Source organism: Tubulanus polymorphus, chromosome 5 (genome assembly GCF_964204645.1).
Source record: "Tubulanus polymorphus chromosome 5, tnTubPoly1.2, whole genome shotgun sequence".
NCBI classification, from domain to species: Eukaryota; Metazoa; Nemertea; class Palaeonemertea; order Tubulaniformes; family Tubulanidae; genus Tubulanus; species Tubulanus polymorphus.
In genome coordinates this window covers 14,416,596-14,436,359 of record NC_134029.1, presented here as the reverse complement: position 1 = coordinate 14,436,359, position 19,764 = coordinate 14,416,596, and the positions used below count along the sequence as shown (strand labels likewise).

At 37.0% G+C, this 19,764-nt stretch overlaps 1 protein-coding gene across 3 annotated transcripts in view; it reads right to left on the bottom strand.

The window, feature by feature from the left end:
* LOC141905028 (AN1-type zinc finger protein 2A-like) overlaps nt 1–19,764 on the bottom strand; it is a 74,159-nt gene that overhangs the window by 32,357 nt on the left and 22,038 nt on the right. For all 3 annotated transcript variants that reach the window (XM_074793741.1, XM_074793739.1, XM_074793740.1), the window contains 2 exons: nt 3,205–3,359; nt 3,013–3,111 (listed from right to left, as the gene is read on the bottom strand). In XM_074793741.1, the coding sequence (XP_074649842.1) occupies nt 3,013–3,111; nt 3,205–3,359 (254 nt within the window). The remainder of the gene's footprint in view (nt 1–3,012; nt 3,112–3,204; nt 3,360–19,764) is intronic.

The following is a 19,764-nucleotide window of genomic DNA, read 5'->3' as shown; positions in this document are numbered from 1 at the left end:
TGGACGAGAGATATCCAAAATTACGTCAAACATGTCCGAGACAAAATAAATCACAGTAAACCAATCCTTATCCTATGTAATCCTACTATAGTTAATACTAGCCTATATAGTAAGTGAAATGAAGGAAGGTCAAAAGTTCTATTAAGTTGGATTAAATGTCATGTTATGTCTAATTTGTTGATTTGAGGGGGGTCTTTCAAAATGTACGTATGGGTTGGGGGGTCAATGAAATAAGTACCAATATCGTACAAGGGGGAGGGGAGTCTAAAAAATATCTAAATGCACCTAAATCGGTCTCTGAAATGATTTCCACTAACAAATCAACTTTTTCCGTGGCCATATTTGCAACAATAAATGTACAGAAGGTTATGACAACAGGACCTAGCTAAAAGGGATATCCCAATATGCCGTCAGGTGGGAAAACAATCATTATTTTATAGAATTCTTTCAATTTCTTCTTTCAGAAATAAATTCATTCTTTCATTCGACAAACTCAAGAAGGCACAAAAATGTTCAGACCGACTGAGCAAGTAACACAGCTGTCTTGTGTCAAATAACAGAAAACTGGGAAAATGAACTACAAGTCGACTACCCGACCACTACTACTCAACAGTAGCATGAAATCACTAGAATAGAATCAATACGCACCAATGACATGGGCAGAGTGGTTTGCTTTGAAGACTGGAGCTTGTTTGGCTATGAAAAAATCTTTTTCATTCTTGATTTCAAAGTTCTTATATTGTTTTTTATCTTTTGTAAACAATTATTTTGTACTCAAATAAGACCGCAATATACATTTGTTTACGGTCCACGTCGAAAATTTTGTAGAGTACAGATAGGTATGGAAAATATTTCATTTTGAAAAAAAAAAAGATCTACAATATGAAAAATATCTGAATGAAGTTCATGTGATTTCGCCAATCAGAGGGTGGCTGACCATTGAATGTTTTGGCAACCTCTTCCAATGTAGGGCGGCGGAAGCTAACATACCAGTATTAGGGACCTTGGGAAGTGGTTTGAAATGCTCAACAAACATAAAATTTCAATATTCAACGCCCCTGGTGACCATATTCAAAAACCAATGACGTTAAACTCACCACAATCATAGAACATGTCACAAAGCTTTAATTTTGCAATTCATTTGCTATTAATTGTGGTAACAAAATATGCCACACAACACCCCGCTAGGTCTTAAGTCCCAAATGGGCTTAATAAATAATATTGCACAATTACGGACAAATCATTTACTGTTGGCTCTATTATTTGTATATAATTTGACTTTTTCATTGTGAATTTCTGTCATATCTGATCTATTCATATATTTGCCATAAGCTGAGTATTTCAAAATATATTCTATCTAAGATTTCTATCTGATTTTTTTTAACTTGCTGTTTTTTTGTGTAATGTAATTACTCTATTTAGTTATCTATTATTGCATCTACTGCTATCTGTGAAGTGAGTCATAATTATTAGTTGGATGTGTCTTATAATTAGGGTTTCTGCTGCCTAGGCAGACCCTATTGCATTCCTGCTGATTATCATTTTAACATATTTTCCACCGAGTCTCGTCACATAAAAATCATCTTCAATCAGATTCGACTACTAAAAACTTTGCAACGATATGTTAATCTCTGCTAATAATATAACAATCTGCTTGGAGATTCTATGGATGCACTTTGCTTCCTATTCTAAACTTAAAATTCCTTAAAGATAACACCGGTGGAAATAGCAATCATCAATCACGGCGCGCATACTGGCGCAAATCTGAAAGTTTGTGACGTCATTTCATAAATAGATAAAGAAGGAAGGCTCCGAGAATATTTATATCACAGGTTGCTGTCAATAACTGGGGTTCGACCATTCACACGTTAAAAATGTACTTCCTTGTTTGTGAAATAAGTTTATTCATACAGTTATTAAAAGCAGTTCCTTTTAAAGATTCTATAATAATATTTGTTTCGTTCGCGGATATCAATACTACGAAACTTCAACAGGGTTTATTTATTTATTGTACCGATACACATTTTTTTAATTGAATTGAATTAGTCCATTCCATAAGGCGGGTCATCATACGTTAGCATCAGAAAATGTCAGCGTCGGTGACACCTTGTTATCGTCGATATTAAACGGTCTAAAGTCAGTTTATACATCACATACATAACAATTTGGAGGTCCCTTGTACATTACATTGTGACGCAGCGGCATTGGTGATGTCATAGAAGAACAAAGTCAGTTGAAAATACCGAACCACTGCACTGATAAAGAATGGTTGCAGGCCAGCAACCAGTGACAGTGAAGTGAGTGAATCAAATGATTGATGTGATCCCCATTTTCAACGAACAACATGGCAAGTTGCCAATTAATGCTTCAGATGCACCTCATAATTTAGAATTTCCATCTAAATTATGAGGTGCCAGATTGTTACACTTATTACATCCCTGAGCTCAAAATTTTTACATGACTTCTGAAACACAGCCCCAGTAACGGCCCTGGCTTGGCAGGGACTGTACATCAGTGGCATTAGGTTTTTCCGTGCTACACTTATACAACATAAAAGGAGATCAGGAAACACATACAAGGAATGCTTTTATGGTTAGCAGCGCTTTAACTGCCGCAAAATGTGATCTACCGATCTCAGAAAAATTATGTGACCCAAGTCCCAATAACCCTCACCCCCTAAATCTCCTTACATATTAACACTGCTCTCTGTAATGATTGAAATGAAGCCAAGGTCGGAAATCCGTCTTTGGATGGAACATTTTCATCCCTGTGAGGTGTACGAGTGGACGGAGAGACTTCGGAGAGACAAGGCAATCACTTTAGAGCGCCTGAATCACTATGACGGTTTCTTAAGATATGGCACTGCAGCAGTACACCTTTGATGCCAAAAAGTGATATATGTTTAGGGATCAAAGTAAAACATAGACACGGAAATGGTCCAGAACTTAAAATTTTTCGTTAATCAAAATGACAATTAGAATGCAAGGCTAAAAGGTTTTAAATTTTATTCACCCATTGAGTTGTTTTCCTGATTTTGCTTTCGTCTGTTGAAGTTTCGGAAAAGGTTTTGAATTTGGTACAGCATTCTGTATACGATGTAAAGCAGCCACTCTGAAGTGCAGATAAGAAAAAAGTCAAATTTCCATTAATAAAATTTCCATTTAAAACGCTAAATCAATGATTCAAATAACGACACAAACATACCCAGCTTGAGAAATTGTGCTGCCTCGGTAACCTGTACAATAATGGTCTTGTTCATGCCGATGTCGCAGACAGTAATTCTTATTACATTTTTCGCAACTAACTGGAATTAATTCTTTTTGTTTGCATCCCTTGTATGAACATTTGTTCGTGTAGATCTAAATGAAACCATTAATGAAAGTCAATTCTGATAATTAATCATGTCCACAGCCATCTAGTACAGCTTTGTAACTGACTAAAGTTCTTAAATTACGACTAATGAACATGTCAGAGGAAACAAACAGCTGATCTGCTGATACAGCTCCTCAAGTGTTTTGTTAACCTCATCCTTAAAGGTACCTCTTAGGGATTCGTAAAGATACCAGAAGTAAAGGTAGGGAGAAAAAAACTAGACATACGTAAAGAATACCCCTCAGCCAAGAAGCGAGTGTTAAGTCGAGTATGCATAATTGTAATACCGTATTTTCCGGCTAATAAGCCGATTTTCTAGCCTCAGATTGTTACCCCAAAATGTCATGATCAGCTTATTGGAGGGATACGATCTGACCTAAATAATTACTTTCCGAACTATGTCACTCTAATGCTCCTGATGATCATCAAAATCAATAAGAGTGTTCCATATCTATTCGAGGTCATTATTTACAACCAATAATCTATTTAGAACCACTTTGCTTCTTTCATCACCTCACAGCGGCATTCTAATACTGCAGCGCTAGTACATTTGTATATACGCGTGTTAGCAGTCAGCCGCGTGTGTGCCAATGTAGGTCACAATATATGGCTCTGGGTGTTAGTAATCACATGATGATAGTATACACAGCACTCATGGCTTATTGGGCGTAGCATTAAGAAATCCATGTATTTTAGGCTAAAAAAACTGCCCTCGACTTATTGGCCGAGTCATTAATACACATACCAAGTCATCCAAAAATATGTAAAAAACTATAGATTGTATAGCAAGAAAGTGGTCCATAATGCGTTTCCCACAGAAATTCGGTTGCTTTCGATGACCTATACAAATCAAACATAATAGGGCTCATCTCCCTCACATAATAAAACCAAAGTTCAAGTATGAATGAAATCAGTCTAAAACTACAACAAGAGCAGGTACTAGTCAGTAACCTGTCTGTGGGTTAGTTTCACGATCGGATATTTTCACAAACCACAGTCAGGAATGGGAACATCATTTTTGCAGGGGTATCTCAAAAGACCAGGAAATGAGAGGCAAATTACTTGTCAGTCAAATTGGCTGACGAGTAATTTGCCTGGCATTACCTGGTCTTTGAGATATCTGTCTAATTTTTGTTGTAATCAATTCACAATAGATTCGTAGTTTGTCTGTTACCTAGGCCTTTTTTTTAATAGCTTAGTTTACGGGACCCGCCTCCCGAAATTTGAAGAAAAGTCAAATGAAAAATAAATTCTTAATTCTATTCCCGTCTGTAGAACAAATTCAGTGGAAAAACAAGCAAAAAAAAGTTTTCACCTCCGCCGAATGAAAATCCTGGCTTGAATGATGGAAAAATTGAAAAACGCAAGGTTCTTTTTTGATCACAGTGTGCAGAATTCGAACTTTCCAAGAATCATTTGTTTGGACATATGTATATTGCCCTATCAACAGTTCCCTCTTCCTTCAAAAAATGATTTTATCCCACTGAGAGAATTTTTTTAAAATTTTTTTTTCCTCCGAAATGATATTTTAATAGGTTTACCCCGTAAACCAAGCTATTAAAAAAAGGCCCTCTAACACATTCACCTGACGATCTTAATCAATGTGCAAATCGGCTGTAAAGTGAGAGTAAATTTCCTTCAATTCAACGGCGGCCATTTTGAAAAGTTGTGGAAGGTGCTGGCACCTATGGACTGAGGCCAGGACAACAACACAAACTAACAAAACGAAATGATGAAATTGAAAAAATTAAGAAATGAACACTAATTCACATTTTTCTCCATCCAGAATTTATTATTTCATTATTTATCATGGAAAGCACGAAGATTTGAAACATATGTTGGAAAACCATCAAAACGGAAGTTTTATATAAATCCTTGTAGGTCATCTTGTCTATCATGCCACATCCTTGATCACGAGTTGATCCTTAACGTTATGACATTATCCTTCACGTTATGAGTTTATCCTTCATGTTTTGTGTTAATCCTTAACGTGATAACTTAGACGTCTGTTTGGCGGGGATGGCCGCCCATATGCTGGTTTTCTGGGCTTATTTTCTGAAAGATCCAGATGAGCTGAAACTTTTCGCTAGTAATTCCTTTGGAGGTTTATGTTTGCTGCTCTATCCAACCATTCCAGTTTCAAACTGCACATCACTGAATACCTCTTAAAAGCAGATGAATAACAGCCACACCAATAACTCCGGAGAAGGTGAAAATGGTTGTCAACTTATTCAAACCTGATTGAAAATACTTTCATAAATATTGCAATATAAAATATTTCGATGAAAAACATTACATGTTGACGAACAGAAGAGTCCACTGAGACTTGAATTAACTTCAACTTTCAATGTACGGTCTGGGGAAAATTCAATGTCAAAACATCTGAGCTATCACTACTGCGCATGCTGGTACCACAAAGTTGTTTCAGATAGGAAATGCCTTTTCTCTGGTGGAGTAACGATTTTAAAGCTATACCGAAGAAAATTGGTGTTTGCTGTAGTATAGAAACCACTGTCCAGTGTAGTAGGGTTTGTACGTATCATTCAATATCCATTTGACAAAATCTAAAACACTAAAAAATGAACCAATGTACCAGTTTAGATTCTACCTAATCAAAACACAAACAAAATGTATTGAATACACTGTCGGGGCTTGTCAAGTTGGGATATCATGGCCAGCTGTGGAAAACTCTAGTTACCATTGGCATTGCTTGCGAAAAAATCTTAATTCAAGACAAGAAAAATTTCCCGCCCGGCCAAGCCATTTTCATTCATCCCCCCCAACCCTATGCAAGTCTACGACAACTATCACTAACTTGCCCCGTCCCATTTTGAAATGACAGAAATACTGAAAAAAAACTCACCATTTGAGAAAAATGAATTTTAAGAAATGAAAATATTTTACTCATTTTGTAGTAACATAGGCCCATACGCAGCTAAAAGCAGATCGTCTCCCAGGTGAAATAAATTAAGTTGAAATTTGAAATTGATAATTAATTATTATTAGAAAGGCACATGAATGCAGTTGAAAGACAATCACAAGCAACTAAACATTATGCTGGATACTTTGATATCGACACAATGTAGCTGCGTTACACAATAGCCAAGTCTAATGATGGTTCACTTACCCAAGACATCAAAATGGAATGTATCCCTTGTCCAATTTATTTTTCATCTAAACTGGACATATTGGCCGCGCTTGCGCCACGGCGTGGGATGTACGCAAAGCAGCAGAAACAAACATGGCCTTTTGAACTTTCAATGTTAGAAATCGTTTATGAATTTCAAGGTTTTCAAGGCACGATATAACTAGATGATATGATATGGCGACGTTAATAAATGATAATACCGCAGTGAAGCTATTCATAAACTGTCTCGATTGAGTGTACAGCGCCTATAATTTGGAAATTGTATTCAGAATAATAGAGTAATAGGACTAAGGGTAATTATTCGGGTTGCTTTTGTCACCCTTTTTGTAGATTACTGTTACATACCCTAGTTTCCAAATATTGGGAAAGATTCAATTAAATTGAAAGAGTCAATTAATATATTAACTAGAGCTGATAAAAGTGGCGAGACATTTTCGATGGATATTTTCTACATTTTGGTAGAAATACCATCAGGGCCACAGGCTTTATTTAAAGTTAAATTGAAATTAGATTTATAATCTCTCCTGGTTTCGTGTGTTAGAACAACACTGCTTTGAACCCTATTATGGAAATCAGGGATGGGAACACCACTACTATGGTATTTTTCAGTAACGGTTTTTAAGAATAGGTTAGCTTTATCAAGACTTGACACACTCCATGCCATCTTAGTGAGTACTGATGTACTGATAAATTTGTTACCTAAAACCCTCTTCATTTTGCACCAATAATCTCTAGATGATCGAGAGTTTGTATCTAAGCTGCCAATAATATTATTTTCGTACATCTTACATCACAGAAAACCCTATTGAGATTCGTGTGTTTCTTATTATTATTATTTTATGTCACACTATTTTCACTAAAAGAACTCAGGCTTTGTTACCTTGCCGCTGTTGTCGATACAATCCGTATGATATCGTTCAGCTCACTGAGAAATAAACCCGTATGCCGATTGTCACTTTGATCATCAATTCAAGTATAAATGAACTAATTTATTGCCGCAACTTCACATTCAGCCGCGGTCTTCAAACAGTAATTTTAACAATAGCCCATTTTCCTCATCAAATCATATTACCGATACACAGGAAATGTACTACTTTAGATTTTAAAAGCACTGTTGAGCCGTAAACATCGACGAATCGACGCATGTCACTACATCGTCGTTCCGGGGATCAGCTACGAGTTTCTCCTCATCAGAATCAAATCGAGTACAAATTAATTCATTACTACCAGTGATTTGGCCGCGGGCTTCAAAATTTTTCTTTACCAAATTTACCGTGTATTTACTAAGATAAATCATTAGAGTACTGGGGAGTCGTAGGCCTAAACTAAACATGCCAAAGAGATGAAGCGGAGAAAAGCTGTTGTGTCGACGAGTTATCAAAATAAAAGAATATATTACTTTATTCGGCCACTTCAACCATTTATCAATACTCTATATTTCCTACAGTACATACCGATCTTTGTCAAATGCACAAGGTATCTACTAAATACAAGTATATAACACACTCCTATCCATATGCTGGACTCACACTCGACATTCGGAGTAAGCGTTCACTGTGGTGGGAGGGAGTTCGCTGTCTCGCTTGAAGTGTTTATCGGATTGTACGCGACATTAAGGCTTTAGGCCTACCGGTACTGAGCTTTACTGTCTCAAACAAACACAGTATAATTGTTGCGTTTATTAACGTACTCATTGGATTGAACTTCAAAACAAAATTTACGATATATAGGAGGGTTGTAATTCAATAGGCCTATGACCAATCTGTCCGGATGTTAGGCCTACGCATATACATTGGCCTATACATAGGCTAGTAGCATCTACTAGGTTTAAGCTAAGTTCAATGTAAAGGAGGAATCAGATTTATTAAAATGCACGTTAATTAGTGATTAACTGGTTCTGACTTGCAACGATCAATCACAATTAGCAATTTTAATGGCAAAAATGAAGATTTTTTTGAAATTTCCTCTGAGCAGACAGCTTTTTAAGCCAGACATTTCATTTGAGTTTTTTCATCATAAATGAAACCGGTATTTCATTAATTCCTAATGACTTAAGCCGGGCGTAGATCGGCCTTGCGACGGCTTGCGACTCACTGCGACCGCTGGCGACGATTGTGTCGCAAAGACTCATCGACCTATGCTCCCTTGCGACGGGCTGCGACTCTCAGCAACGCAAGTCACAAGGAGTCGCACGCGTTCTACTTTCTGCCACACGACACGACTGTCACAACCGACCTACGCGCTCTTACGACTGGCAGAAACTAGTCGCACACAGTCGCTGACAATCGTATCGCAACCGACATGCACCGAAACTTGCGATGCAACGTGAGGATCGTATCGCCTCGCAAGGCCGACCTACGTCCAGCTTTAAGTTACTACGGAGCCCCAGAAATATCTTCTTTTTCCTTCAAAAGACCTTTCGCAATTCTTTCGTCGGAACAAAATTTTTTTCATTCGAACCAATAATATTCTGTTCGATTGAACCAATTAGAAAAAATTGTTAGAACATAGTTGAACAAACTTTTTTTGTCGAAACGAAAGGTTTTTCGTTCGAACAGAATCGTTTTAATTTGAACAGAATTTTCTTGTCAGAACATGAAGTTTTTCGTTCGAATAAGTATATTGTAAAAAGTTTTTTCTCCGAACCAAAAGTATCAAGTATTTCGTTCAATCGAATAGAAAGTTTTGGTTCAAACAAAAAGAGTATTGTTCGATCAAACAGAATTGTTTTCATTCGAACAAGATTTTCTTGTCGGAACATTAAGTTTTTTGGTCGAACAGCGTGTTAAGGTCGATTTGGAAATTTACTCGGTCTGGTATATTTTGGATTACTGTGTTTGTCATTTGTCAGGACATTAAACAGAAGACGACTTAGGATGCTACCTTGCATGACTCCAATAGTTAGACCGACTTATTGCAAGATGAGGGGTTCTGTTGATTTTGGCTACAATTTTTCGTTCAGAGATAACTGCTGAGCCATTTGAGCGACCTATCATTGACACTGTTTCCTAATAGCTTGGTTAGTAATGGCTGATGTTGTGTCTTATCAAATGCTTTGTCGAAATCCACAGTTGAACAGGATTCTAAGACAGTACAGACAACCCCTTATCGCTGCTTTGCAGCTATATTTCTTTAATTAATGATTTTACATAGTTGGACTGATTTCTGTGCATATCAAAGAAATGGGGTTGGGTGTATTTTTAAATAAATGGATAACGGTTTCTTTTATTCATCGCTTCTTTAATATCGTTGTGTAACCATGGTTTAGACATATTCGAGATTGTGACCAGTCGATAAGGTATGGATTGTTGGTATACGTTGAATAAACTTTTTGAGAATTGTTCAACCATATGATCTCTGTTATCTAAAATACCCCGCCAGTCAACATGGTAGAAATTATGTTCTAGTAGTTCCATGTCAATTTGTTATGTTCGAATGGTAAAGTCATAAAAAGCCGACTGTGGTCCGAACCGCCTATTGGGTCCATAACTTAACAGCTACCAATGATCCCAGGAGAGTCAGTAACAAGAAAATTAATTTTAATAAATCATTTGAAGCGGCAAAACAAGAGGCCCATGTTTTACATCTGCCGGCAAATCTTCTATGACGATGTTGATTGGGAGGACCACAGACTTAAAGGTCTATTTGTCAAGTACGATTTTATTCCTGAAAATGAATTTATTTTCTGCCGAACGATTTAGCCTAGGCTAATTGTACTGTTAAACCTCATTAATGCGATTCTGTTAAAATAACAAAACTAGTTTATTCTGATGTTTTCCATCATGTCCCAGCCAAGATATTTATATCAATAAAGATTTGGATACGAAAACCCATTTTTACGCATGAACTGTTAGGCCCCACTGAATAATGAAAACAAAAACAGAACGATTTTTCTGAATGCAATTGCAAACCTTCTGATCTTAGAGCTCCAAGCTCTGATGCATGTACGCATGCTAAACGTTGCAGAGAGCGATGCCGCCGTTGGTGTCGTCACTGAGGCCAGCTGATGATTGTTTGTTTGTCTTTTTGTTTGTTTAGCTTTACGTACGTCGTTTGGATCTTGGTTTCCCAAGACTATTCCTATTGGATGGTTCATTTAACCTCACGACGGTACAGCCTTTGAAGTGTTGCCCGCACACTGTTCACAGCCAGCAGGACTTGAACCCACTTCAGCATCGATAGTGGATTCAACAGGATCACGCCTTATCTCACTGAGCTACCGAGGCCGCTCGATTCAATTCCAAATAAATTGCCCATGGACAAAGTGTGGTTTACCATGAAAGCTAGAGGTTGTTTGGAGTAAGGGCATTGCTTGAAAAATCTTTTTAATTCGTGACTTCAAAGTTCCACAAGTTTATATTGTATTTAATCTTTCTTAAAGAATTATTTTGTAGTCAAATAAGACCAAAGATATACATTTGGTTTCGGTCCACGTCCAAAAGTTTGTAGGGTACAGGTAGGCGTGGCAGGGAAATTATTTTATATTTTCCAAAAAAATATGTTTCACAATATGAAAAAAATATTCAAATAAGGCCATCCCAAAATATTGTCTGTTTGCCGTAACACCGACTCAACTTTTCAGGATGAGTCGGTAGACAAAAAAAACAAATTTATCACCTTTTTACATGGAAACAATATCGCAAAAATCATCTACGTTGTGCACGGGAAATTTGTCTAATAGCGTAGATTTCGAGAACTATTCTAAAATTATAACTTCGTCCAGAGCGTCATCTCTGTGTTAAAAATGAAACAGTACATTGAATATGTGCGCGGTTTTACGTTAGCAGCTTTGATATAGTCACTATGAGAATGAATGGCAGCTTATTGGAACACTGCCAGTTTCCTGGAAAACTTAAATTAGGCCACATTGACAAGGCATGTTTTCACACTTGAATTCAAACATATATATTACGTAGCTCATACGTAGGCAGAGGGTCGGTTGGCCGTTTTTATCAAAAATAAAATTTATTTCAATGAATCCCAGAAAAAAAGTTTTCACGTGGTACCTTTGAAGTCGGGTCGGTCGGGTTACGGCAAACAGACCATTAATATAGGATGGCCTAAAATTCATTATGATGTCACATATCAGAGGGTGGCTGAATATTTGGTCATGGAAACCTCTTCCAATGTTGGCCGCGGAAGTTAAAATACCGGTCCAGAGGAAATCGGTTATTAGATCGTTTTACATCCAGGAATTTACAACTACAATATTCAGACCTCGACCTATACTTTTAGCTTGCTGCTTAATATTTTCAGGTCACATGAAATTACAATTTATTACAAATTCTATCAAACAGAAAACACAGCGCTCATCTTCTGCTACGATTATTCAGCCTATTTTCATGTCAAACGCGCAGCGTTACAGCATCACCTTGAGTAGTGTACTGTACGAGCTTGTGTGTGTTTCGTGTAGCACTCTGCGCTCACAGGTGGAGGCCTCGTGTAAGTGAATGTTCGCTTACACTTCAATGTCAATCAAAACAATCACCGGGTATTAAAATGAAACAATACCTATGGCGGATGTGTGAAATAATGACATCCTCACCAGCAATGAGCATTTAAAATTTGCACGTATACGGCACCTAGTCCAATGAAACGTACGCCATTCTATGGCTTTCCCATAATTATTTTAGTAGCGCCGGAATTTTCCGTATATCCCAAAAACAGCCAATCCCATTCGCTCGTAGAGACGACGCCCCCAATCGAGGTCATTGCAATTTTATACGCGAGAGCTAAAAATTTTCCCGCCAAAAACAGTTTTTCGTAGAATTTTAACTCAGTTGACCATGTACATCGACGGAGGTTCGCCATGTCTTCAATCACATCGATTATACGTCGTTTAAGCCGAGAACCAATGAAACAAATGCTCACATAAAAAAACGTACCGCGATTTTACATGAATTGGCTCAATGCCAACCTCATATCGCTGACAAACGTAAACCAAAAACTACAGCAGCGGCAAATAACCATCGCAATAGTGCAATTTACGACAAACAACGCGTAAATTCAATCACTGTTGTTTAACGCATGGAAAAGATAATAAAAGGTATTTTTTCCTGGCGCGCATTACAAAACGAATCTCTGCCGAGTGCGTAAGAGGGTGCTACCGCCTTATGAGTGCGCAGCAGGCGGGTAGGGCGTCCTAAAGTGAAAACTTACATTAGAATATAGCCGAATCGAATTTTACAATGTCAGTCAAATGATTGATGATACAACATGGTTGTTCTCGGCGTTCTTAACAATGATATTTTCCTCCAACTAACAACTCTGGTAAATTGAATAAAATGATCTATCTTTATTGGTGATATCGTATCATGGTGATAGCCTACCGTTTACCTTTTGATGTTTCGTGTCATCATGAAATGGTTCTAGCTTTAGTAAAGGCGTTCCCGCACGATCAAATACAGGTTTCAGTCACGAGTAGGCTGCCGTTCCACTCCTCTAGAAATACGTATTCTGACGCTGAGAATTAATCCCAAATAATCCCATGGATACTGATAGTTGGAATAACAGTGATATCCAAACACTGTGATATTTATTAACCGGAGGTACATAATTTTATGTTTTTCTATTCAGAAGAGGCTGTTCCCCATTCTTTACTGCCAATGTCAATGCGGACATATTGCTACGCGATTGTTTAACCCGCTCTCATCTACCAGATAATGAACGAGACAAATGCGATCGAATAACTTTTTGGACCATTAAATCAGCAATCTGGTGACGCTATGTTGTGGTGAATAATTGAAACTTTTTTTAGTCATTTTCAGCTGTTTCTAATGTTTTACGTGAACGGAGTGACAATTTGAAGTTACTATGAAAATGAGAAGAGTCGGCGCTATTTCGTACTAATATTTTCGATCCAATTACTAGCATTGGCATGACGTCAGAGACGTCAACCAATGCTAAAAATGTAGATTTTTTGGGATAAGGTAAATTTAGGGAATTGTGAGATTTGGCGATTGGGTAGCAGGTGAACAGGGCTAATTAACCGTGGCCCGGGGCTGCCTCTTGAGTGGGTTGAAATAGACATTGTCATTTAAAATAGTAAGAGGGTTGTTTATGTTATTCTGTATGAATAACAAATGTGTTCTGTATGTTGTTTTCTTATTCTAAAATGTGTAACTTTATAGAATTTGGGAATCTTATATGTAATGTTTAACATAAGGATCAATAAAGAATTGAATTGTCACTTGAAGCACATGCCATCAGAGGAGGCGGAGCCGTACATGACAGCTATGCTATTATAAATTGCTAATCGGGATCGTTCTCATGAAAACGGCATACACGGCCCTAATATCCAACACATTTTCTAAAACATTCAAATATTGAAATTATATGTTTACACATTTCTATATTGACTGCTTGTAGCCGTCGATAAAATTCACGCCGGCCCTACACAGATTGTAGATAGCTTCGTCATTCTACCAGCATCCCCATTCAGGTTCTTACTTTTATATCAGAATTCCGCATTGTGTATACATTTGCCATCTAACCGAAAAATCCGATTTCCTTATCATTTCTATTTATGCCTGCCATGCCACTTCTGATATAATCATACTTGCTTGGACCTGGATTCACTTCAATGTCTTTACATAGTAATAAGATAATGCTTTTAAATATGAAAAATAAATGAGAGGTTAGCTAATGCGGGTATAAACAAAAATAACTTTGAACCTTTTAAAACTAGGGGTCCAGGGACACCATGCCCACTTGGGAAGTGGTTTCAAATGCTCAACAATCTAACAATTTCAATATTCAACGCCCCCTGGTGACCATATACAAAAACCAATGACCTTGAAACTCACCAAAATCATAGAACATGTCAGCCGCTACGATTTTGTAATTGATTGTGATTACAAAATATGCCTCGTTACCAATTTAATAAGGAAATGCTAAGTTATTCTACTATTCAATGCCGCCTGGTGATCATATGCAAAACCCAATGACCTTGAAACTCACCACAATCATAGAACATGTCATGAACTACAACTTTGCAATTGATCATCAGGGGCGTAGCCACCTAAAATTCAATGGTGCGACAATCCGGAGCACACATCCAAATGAGCGCCGAAGGCTCGATGTCTAGAAGGGGGGTTTGGGGGCCTCCCTCAAGAAAATTTTATCATTAAAACGTCTGAGATACGTACTGATGGCTATGAGAGCTGATATTTGAATAATTTTTCTGTAGATAATATAATGCACTAAGGTTATCTTTGGTCTGCTGAACTGCTGAACTGGAAGGGCAACTATATCATAGCACAAATCGGGGGACCTGGGGGCACTCCCCCAGGAAATTTTGACTTTTCAAGGCTCAGAGATGCAATCTTTAAGCAAATTTGGGGCATAAAGTCTATCCCCCTTGAAGTTAAATGTCTTTGTTTAGATTCATTTAGACCATTTTCTGTACTACTTCCAGAATAATTGCCCGGAATAAAACATTCATGTTAGTACAAGAGCCTGTCAAAATCACGAACTAGAAAAATAGAAGGGCAAACCTGAGTACCCCTCGATACAAGTGGTAGGCTTGATTTGCCCTAGACCATTTATTGATTAATAGTAAACTAATGTTAGCTTATTGTACATCAATACATAGTGAGCACGCGCTGAAATTGCCGATTTCATAGTCATATTTCTCAGTAATGGCTGAACTAAAATTCAAACCAATTCCAAACCAATTGAAAATGAATTTTCATCACTACATGATGACGATAGATTCCAAATAACATTTAAACAGAAAAAGAACAAAAAGAACAAAACTAAAAAGAAAGCAAAAATGGATATCAGAATGTAATGGCAAGAAAATCCGCTTACAAAACGAGGGTCCAGGGACACCATGTGAAAGGCTGAATCCAAGAACATGTCTATCGCACTTTTGAGCCCAAACGTCTACTTTTACTTAGTAGCCACTTGAGAACAATAAGCAATTAACGATATCGGCTACTTTTCCAGTAGTATACATTTCAAAACAGTCACTCTGAAATAGCATTCCTTTCAATTCGGTTGGTTTTCTATAGTAGCTGTTTCGAAGAGTCTACTACTGAAAAGTGACCATTTTAAAACATCTGGTTTCGATAGTGCACACTAGCAGTAGAGGTGACTGTAAAACCACCCGTCTGTTAACAGTGACTTTGTGATAGTAACTCCTACCATAGCAGCTACTCTCAAAACACATCGTTTCTCAAAGTCAACTATTGAAAAGTGACCATTTTAAGATGGCATGGTAATTTCCTGTTCAAAATAGCAGCATCTGTTAAAGATTTGCAGTGATACGTGACAGGTTCAAAGGTACTGTTAAACCCTATCTGCTTTGTATACACTCTGTATGCTTTGAATACAGTTCTGTGAATAGAAAATCAAAGTTTTTGAGTTGCTAAGAATCCCCTAAATTATATTACGCTCAACAAAATGGCAATATCCAATAGTAAAACTATTGATTCATATATCATCATCATCATCATGGATAAATCCATTAATACGAAAATATAGTGCCAGTCCTATTTGTCTTTTAGGCTTAATTTGTTTTTAAGGGTATATGAGAGAGGAATATACAAATAAAATCATATGTTCAGAAAATGAATTACGAAAAAAATGTATCTAAAATACTTAGAATTAACCTGGAATTTATTGTTTATTTCGATACAAACGATTTTTAAGTAATCCATGTGATGTTCACTTTGTCACGCTGTTCTCTGCTTGTTCGTTTATGAATATTGAATCGTTTTATCACTTGCTAGAAGTGATACCCTAGTTATACGGCTTGGTTAAAATGAAATTACCGACTTATTATAAAAGATCAAAGGATTAGCGTATAAGAGTTGAGTGTTGAGATGTTTACGTAATTTTGAAATCAGCAATTTCATTTCATAGAGAAAACCTCGTTTGGCATAAGAAGTGCAAGAAATGTAATAGGCTGTAATTTCAGTTTCACATACTTTCCTACTTTGTTGAGTAAATTGTTTATATAGGTTATCAAAAACCCAGCAGCAGCTATCGGTCAGCAGGTCAATTTCACTGGCTAACTAGACAGTGATTGATGAACGAATGAACTAACTGCACTAAACACCAAAAGACCACGAACCAAAAGCAATTACCACCTAATAGTAAAAAACTTAGCACCGCAATATCTCTATGAGACTTTATTTTATTTTTCTGAATCGATGAACCAATGAATTGCTGAATTATAAGATAATCATCAGTTTTCTCCAACTAAACTCTTTTTCTCAAATTATCGTAAACCAACGTTACCAATACTTGAATTTGGAAGCGAATGCAGGCTAGAACCAACAAAGGTACCGGTTTAAGGTGCAGATATACAGGGAATCCCTCTCATAGCGACCAATACGGTTGAATATTCCTTCTGTGCCGAAAAGTAAATAATTTTCGATCTAAACAGCTACAGGACCCGAAGAAGTCGAATGAAATACTCTAAACCGTGTTAAAACTGTAGATAAATGAAGAAATTCCACAATAGAATTTTTCATCTTGAAATTTATTTAAGTTGAACCACAACGTTTCGGCTGTTGACTGACAGCCATCTGACTAAAAGCCCTTATAACTAGGAATGTCTACATTCTACCTGATGATGGCTGTTAGTCAACAGTCGAAACGTTGCGGTTTCACCTTTAACAAATTTTATCATATTGGAATTCTATTACGGGATTTCTTCATTCATGACGCCGGTGACGACCACCAAAGGCCGTTACCGTAATCCAAATGAAATCTTGAATACCATACAAAGTTTCTTTTAATAAATTCGATCAAATATGGGCTCAATTTAGATAATTTCTTTAGAATGTTTCCACTATATCCACATGGATATAGCATATTTTGTTTTAAAAAAAATCAATGATTTCAGGGAGATTCGAACACTCCGAAATGCACATCTTAAGATGCAGAGACATCCAGGCCCCCCGTTGAAAATAAACCAACATTTCAATAATGAGAGGTTATAGCCTGAACTTATGATTGCGCTTTTAATCTAAGAATTTACCAAAAATAAATGCAGACCTATGCTTGAAAATAGCTGCATTTGTTCAAATTGAATTCTTTATTAAATGATATCGCATGAAAAGAAGGAAATTTCGTTTCATTTTTACATTACATAACTATTGACAATTTGTAAACAAATTTAACTCCAATCTCGACTTCTATTGGTTAGAGTTGGGAAACGCTCATCACATTTCATACCCTCAAAGAGTATCTACAATATCTTCAGATCTTAACTGAGTCACTCTAAATAGAACTATACTCCAAACTATAGCATGAGTAGAGTTTACAGTATGTTTATATTGTCACGTATCACTGGAAATCTGAAGCATATGTTGCTACAGTGTATTTATAACAGGGAATCTGGCAAGCAATCTCAAAATGGTCACTTTTCAATAGTTGACTTTTAGAAACGATGTGTTTTGAGAGTAGCTGTTACGGTAAGAGTTACTATCACAAAGTCGCTGTTTACAGGCAGGTGGTTTTACAGTCACCTCGACTGCTAGTGTGCACTATCGAAACCAGATGTTTTAAAATGGTCACTTTTCAATAGTAGACTCCTCGAAACAGCTACTATAGAAAACCAACCGAATTGAAAGGAATACTATTTCGGAGTGACTGTTTTGAAATGTATACTACTGGAAAAGAAGCTGATATCGTTAATTGCTTATTGTTCTCAAGTGGCTACTAAGTAAAAGTAGACGTTTGGGCTCAAAAGTGCGATAGACATGTTCATGGATTCAGCCTTTCATGTCCACTTGGGAAGTGGTTTCAAATGCACAACAATTTTAATATTTCATATTCAATGCCCCTGGTGACCTTGAACCACAAAAAAATGACCTTGAACCACATTGAACATGTCAGCAGCTACGATTTTGTAATTAATTGTGATAACAAAATATGCCTCGTTACCGATTTAACATGGAAATACTAAGTTATTCTACTATTCAATGCCCCCTGGTGACCATATGCAAACCCAAAGACCTTGACACTCACCACCATCATAGCACATGTCATGAACTACAACTTTGCAATCAATCATGGTAACAATTGCCTAGGTACCAATATAATAAGGAAAAACTAAGTTATTGCACTATTCAACCCCCCTGGTGACCATATAGAATCACTGATTTCCTTAAAACTCACCACAATCATAGACGATAAAATGAGCCATAACTTTACAGTTGATTGTGGAAACAAAATATGCATAGGTACAAGTATAATATAGAAATACTAAGTTATTGTATTATTCATCGCCCCCTGGTGGCCATATACAAAAACCAATGACCTTGAAACTCACCAAAATCATAGAACACGCTATGGGCTACAATTTTTCAATTGATTGTAATAACACAATATGGTTAGGTATCAATATAATGTGGAAAACTTTTTCCTACCTACGAATAAGTATTGATGACACCAAGATGGCCGTCAATTGCGTCATAATTGGCTGATCAAAATACCTGTCTCAAGTATAAAACATCCCTTTCCAAAGAATACCCATTACAAATTGCAATGAGAAATGGCAAACCAGTAGGAAGCTACAGGACTCAGAATTCGGGCCAAAATTGACATTTTTGGGCACTTAAAAGGTCATAGGACGGCCATCTTGAGTCCTATCAACCCAATTTTTGTTATGCTGATGGGTCCTTGGTTGATTCAAATATAAACGAAAGATCAAGCTAATTGATCAAAGCGTCTTCAAAATTTCCCTCAAAAACTTCAGATGTGTCTAGGGTAGATACATGTATAAATCAAATATCAAGACATTACATTGAAGCGTCTTCATAACTTCCCAAAATAACTAGATTCAGTCCATGGACGGACGGACGAAAAGTGAACGCTATAGCCCGCTGGGACTAGTCTCAAGTGGGCTAAAAATTGGAACTTAATTGTGGCAGATAAGCCTATAGTATGGCTACACACCAGCGGTGTAATGGCTCACCACACCAGCGATTGTAGTAAACATATATATCTGCGGCGTAAATATACGCCTATACTAAAAAGAACACGGGTTTTGCCATTCTTTGAATAACAGTTGATTAGAATGGATGCCAGTTCACTACTGATTTGACGAGAGCACAAAGCATTTTGCTGGATTCACAAGTCAATGCTATACTTAGATCCTCGAATTGGAGTAGACGCATCCTTTTGTCATTTAGAATTCCAAAAATGTTCCCATGACTGGCAAATACTGATGAAAAGAAGCCCGAATTGTTTGCAGAGGAGCTGTGAGAGATCAGGGGTGAGGTCTTCCT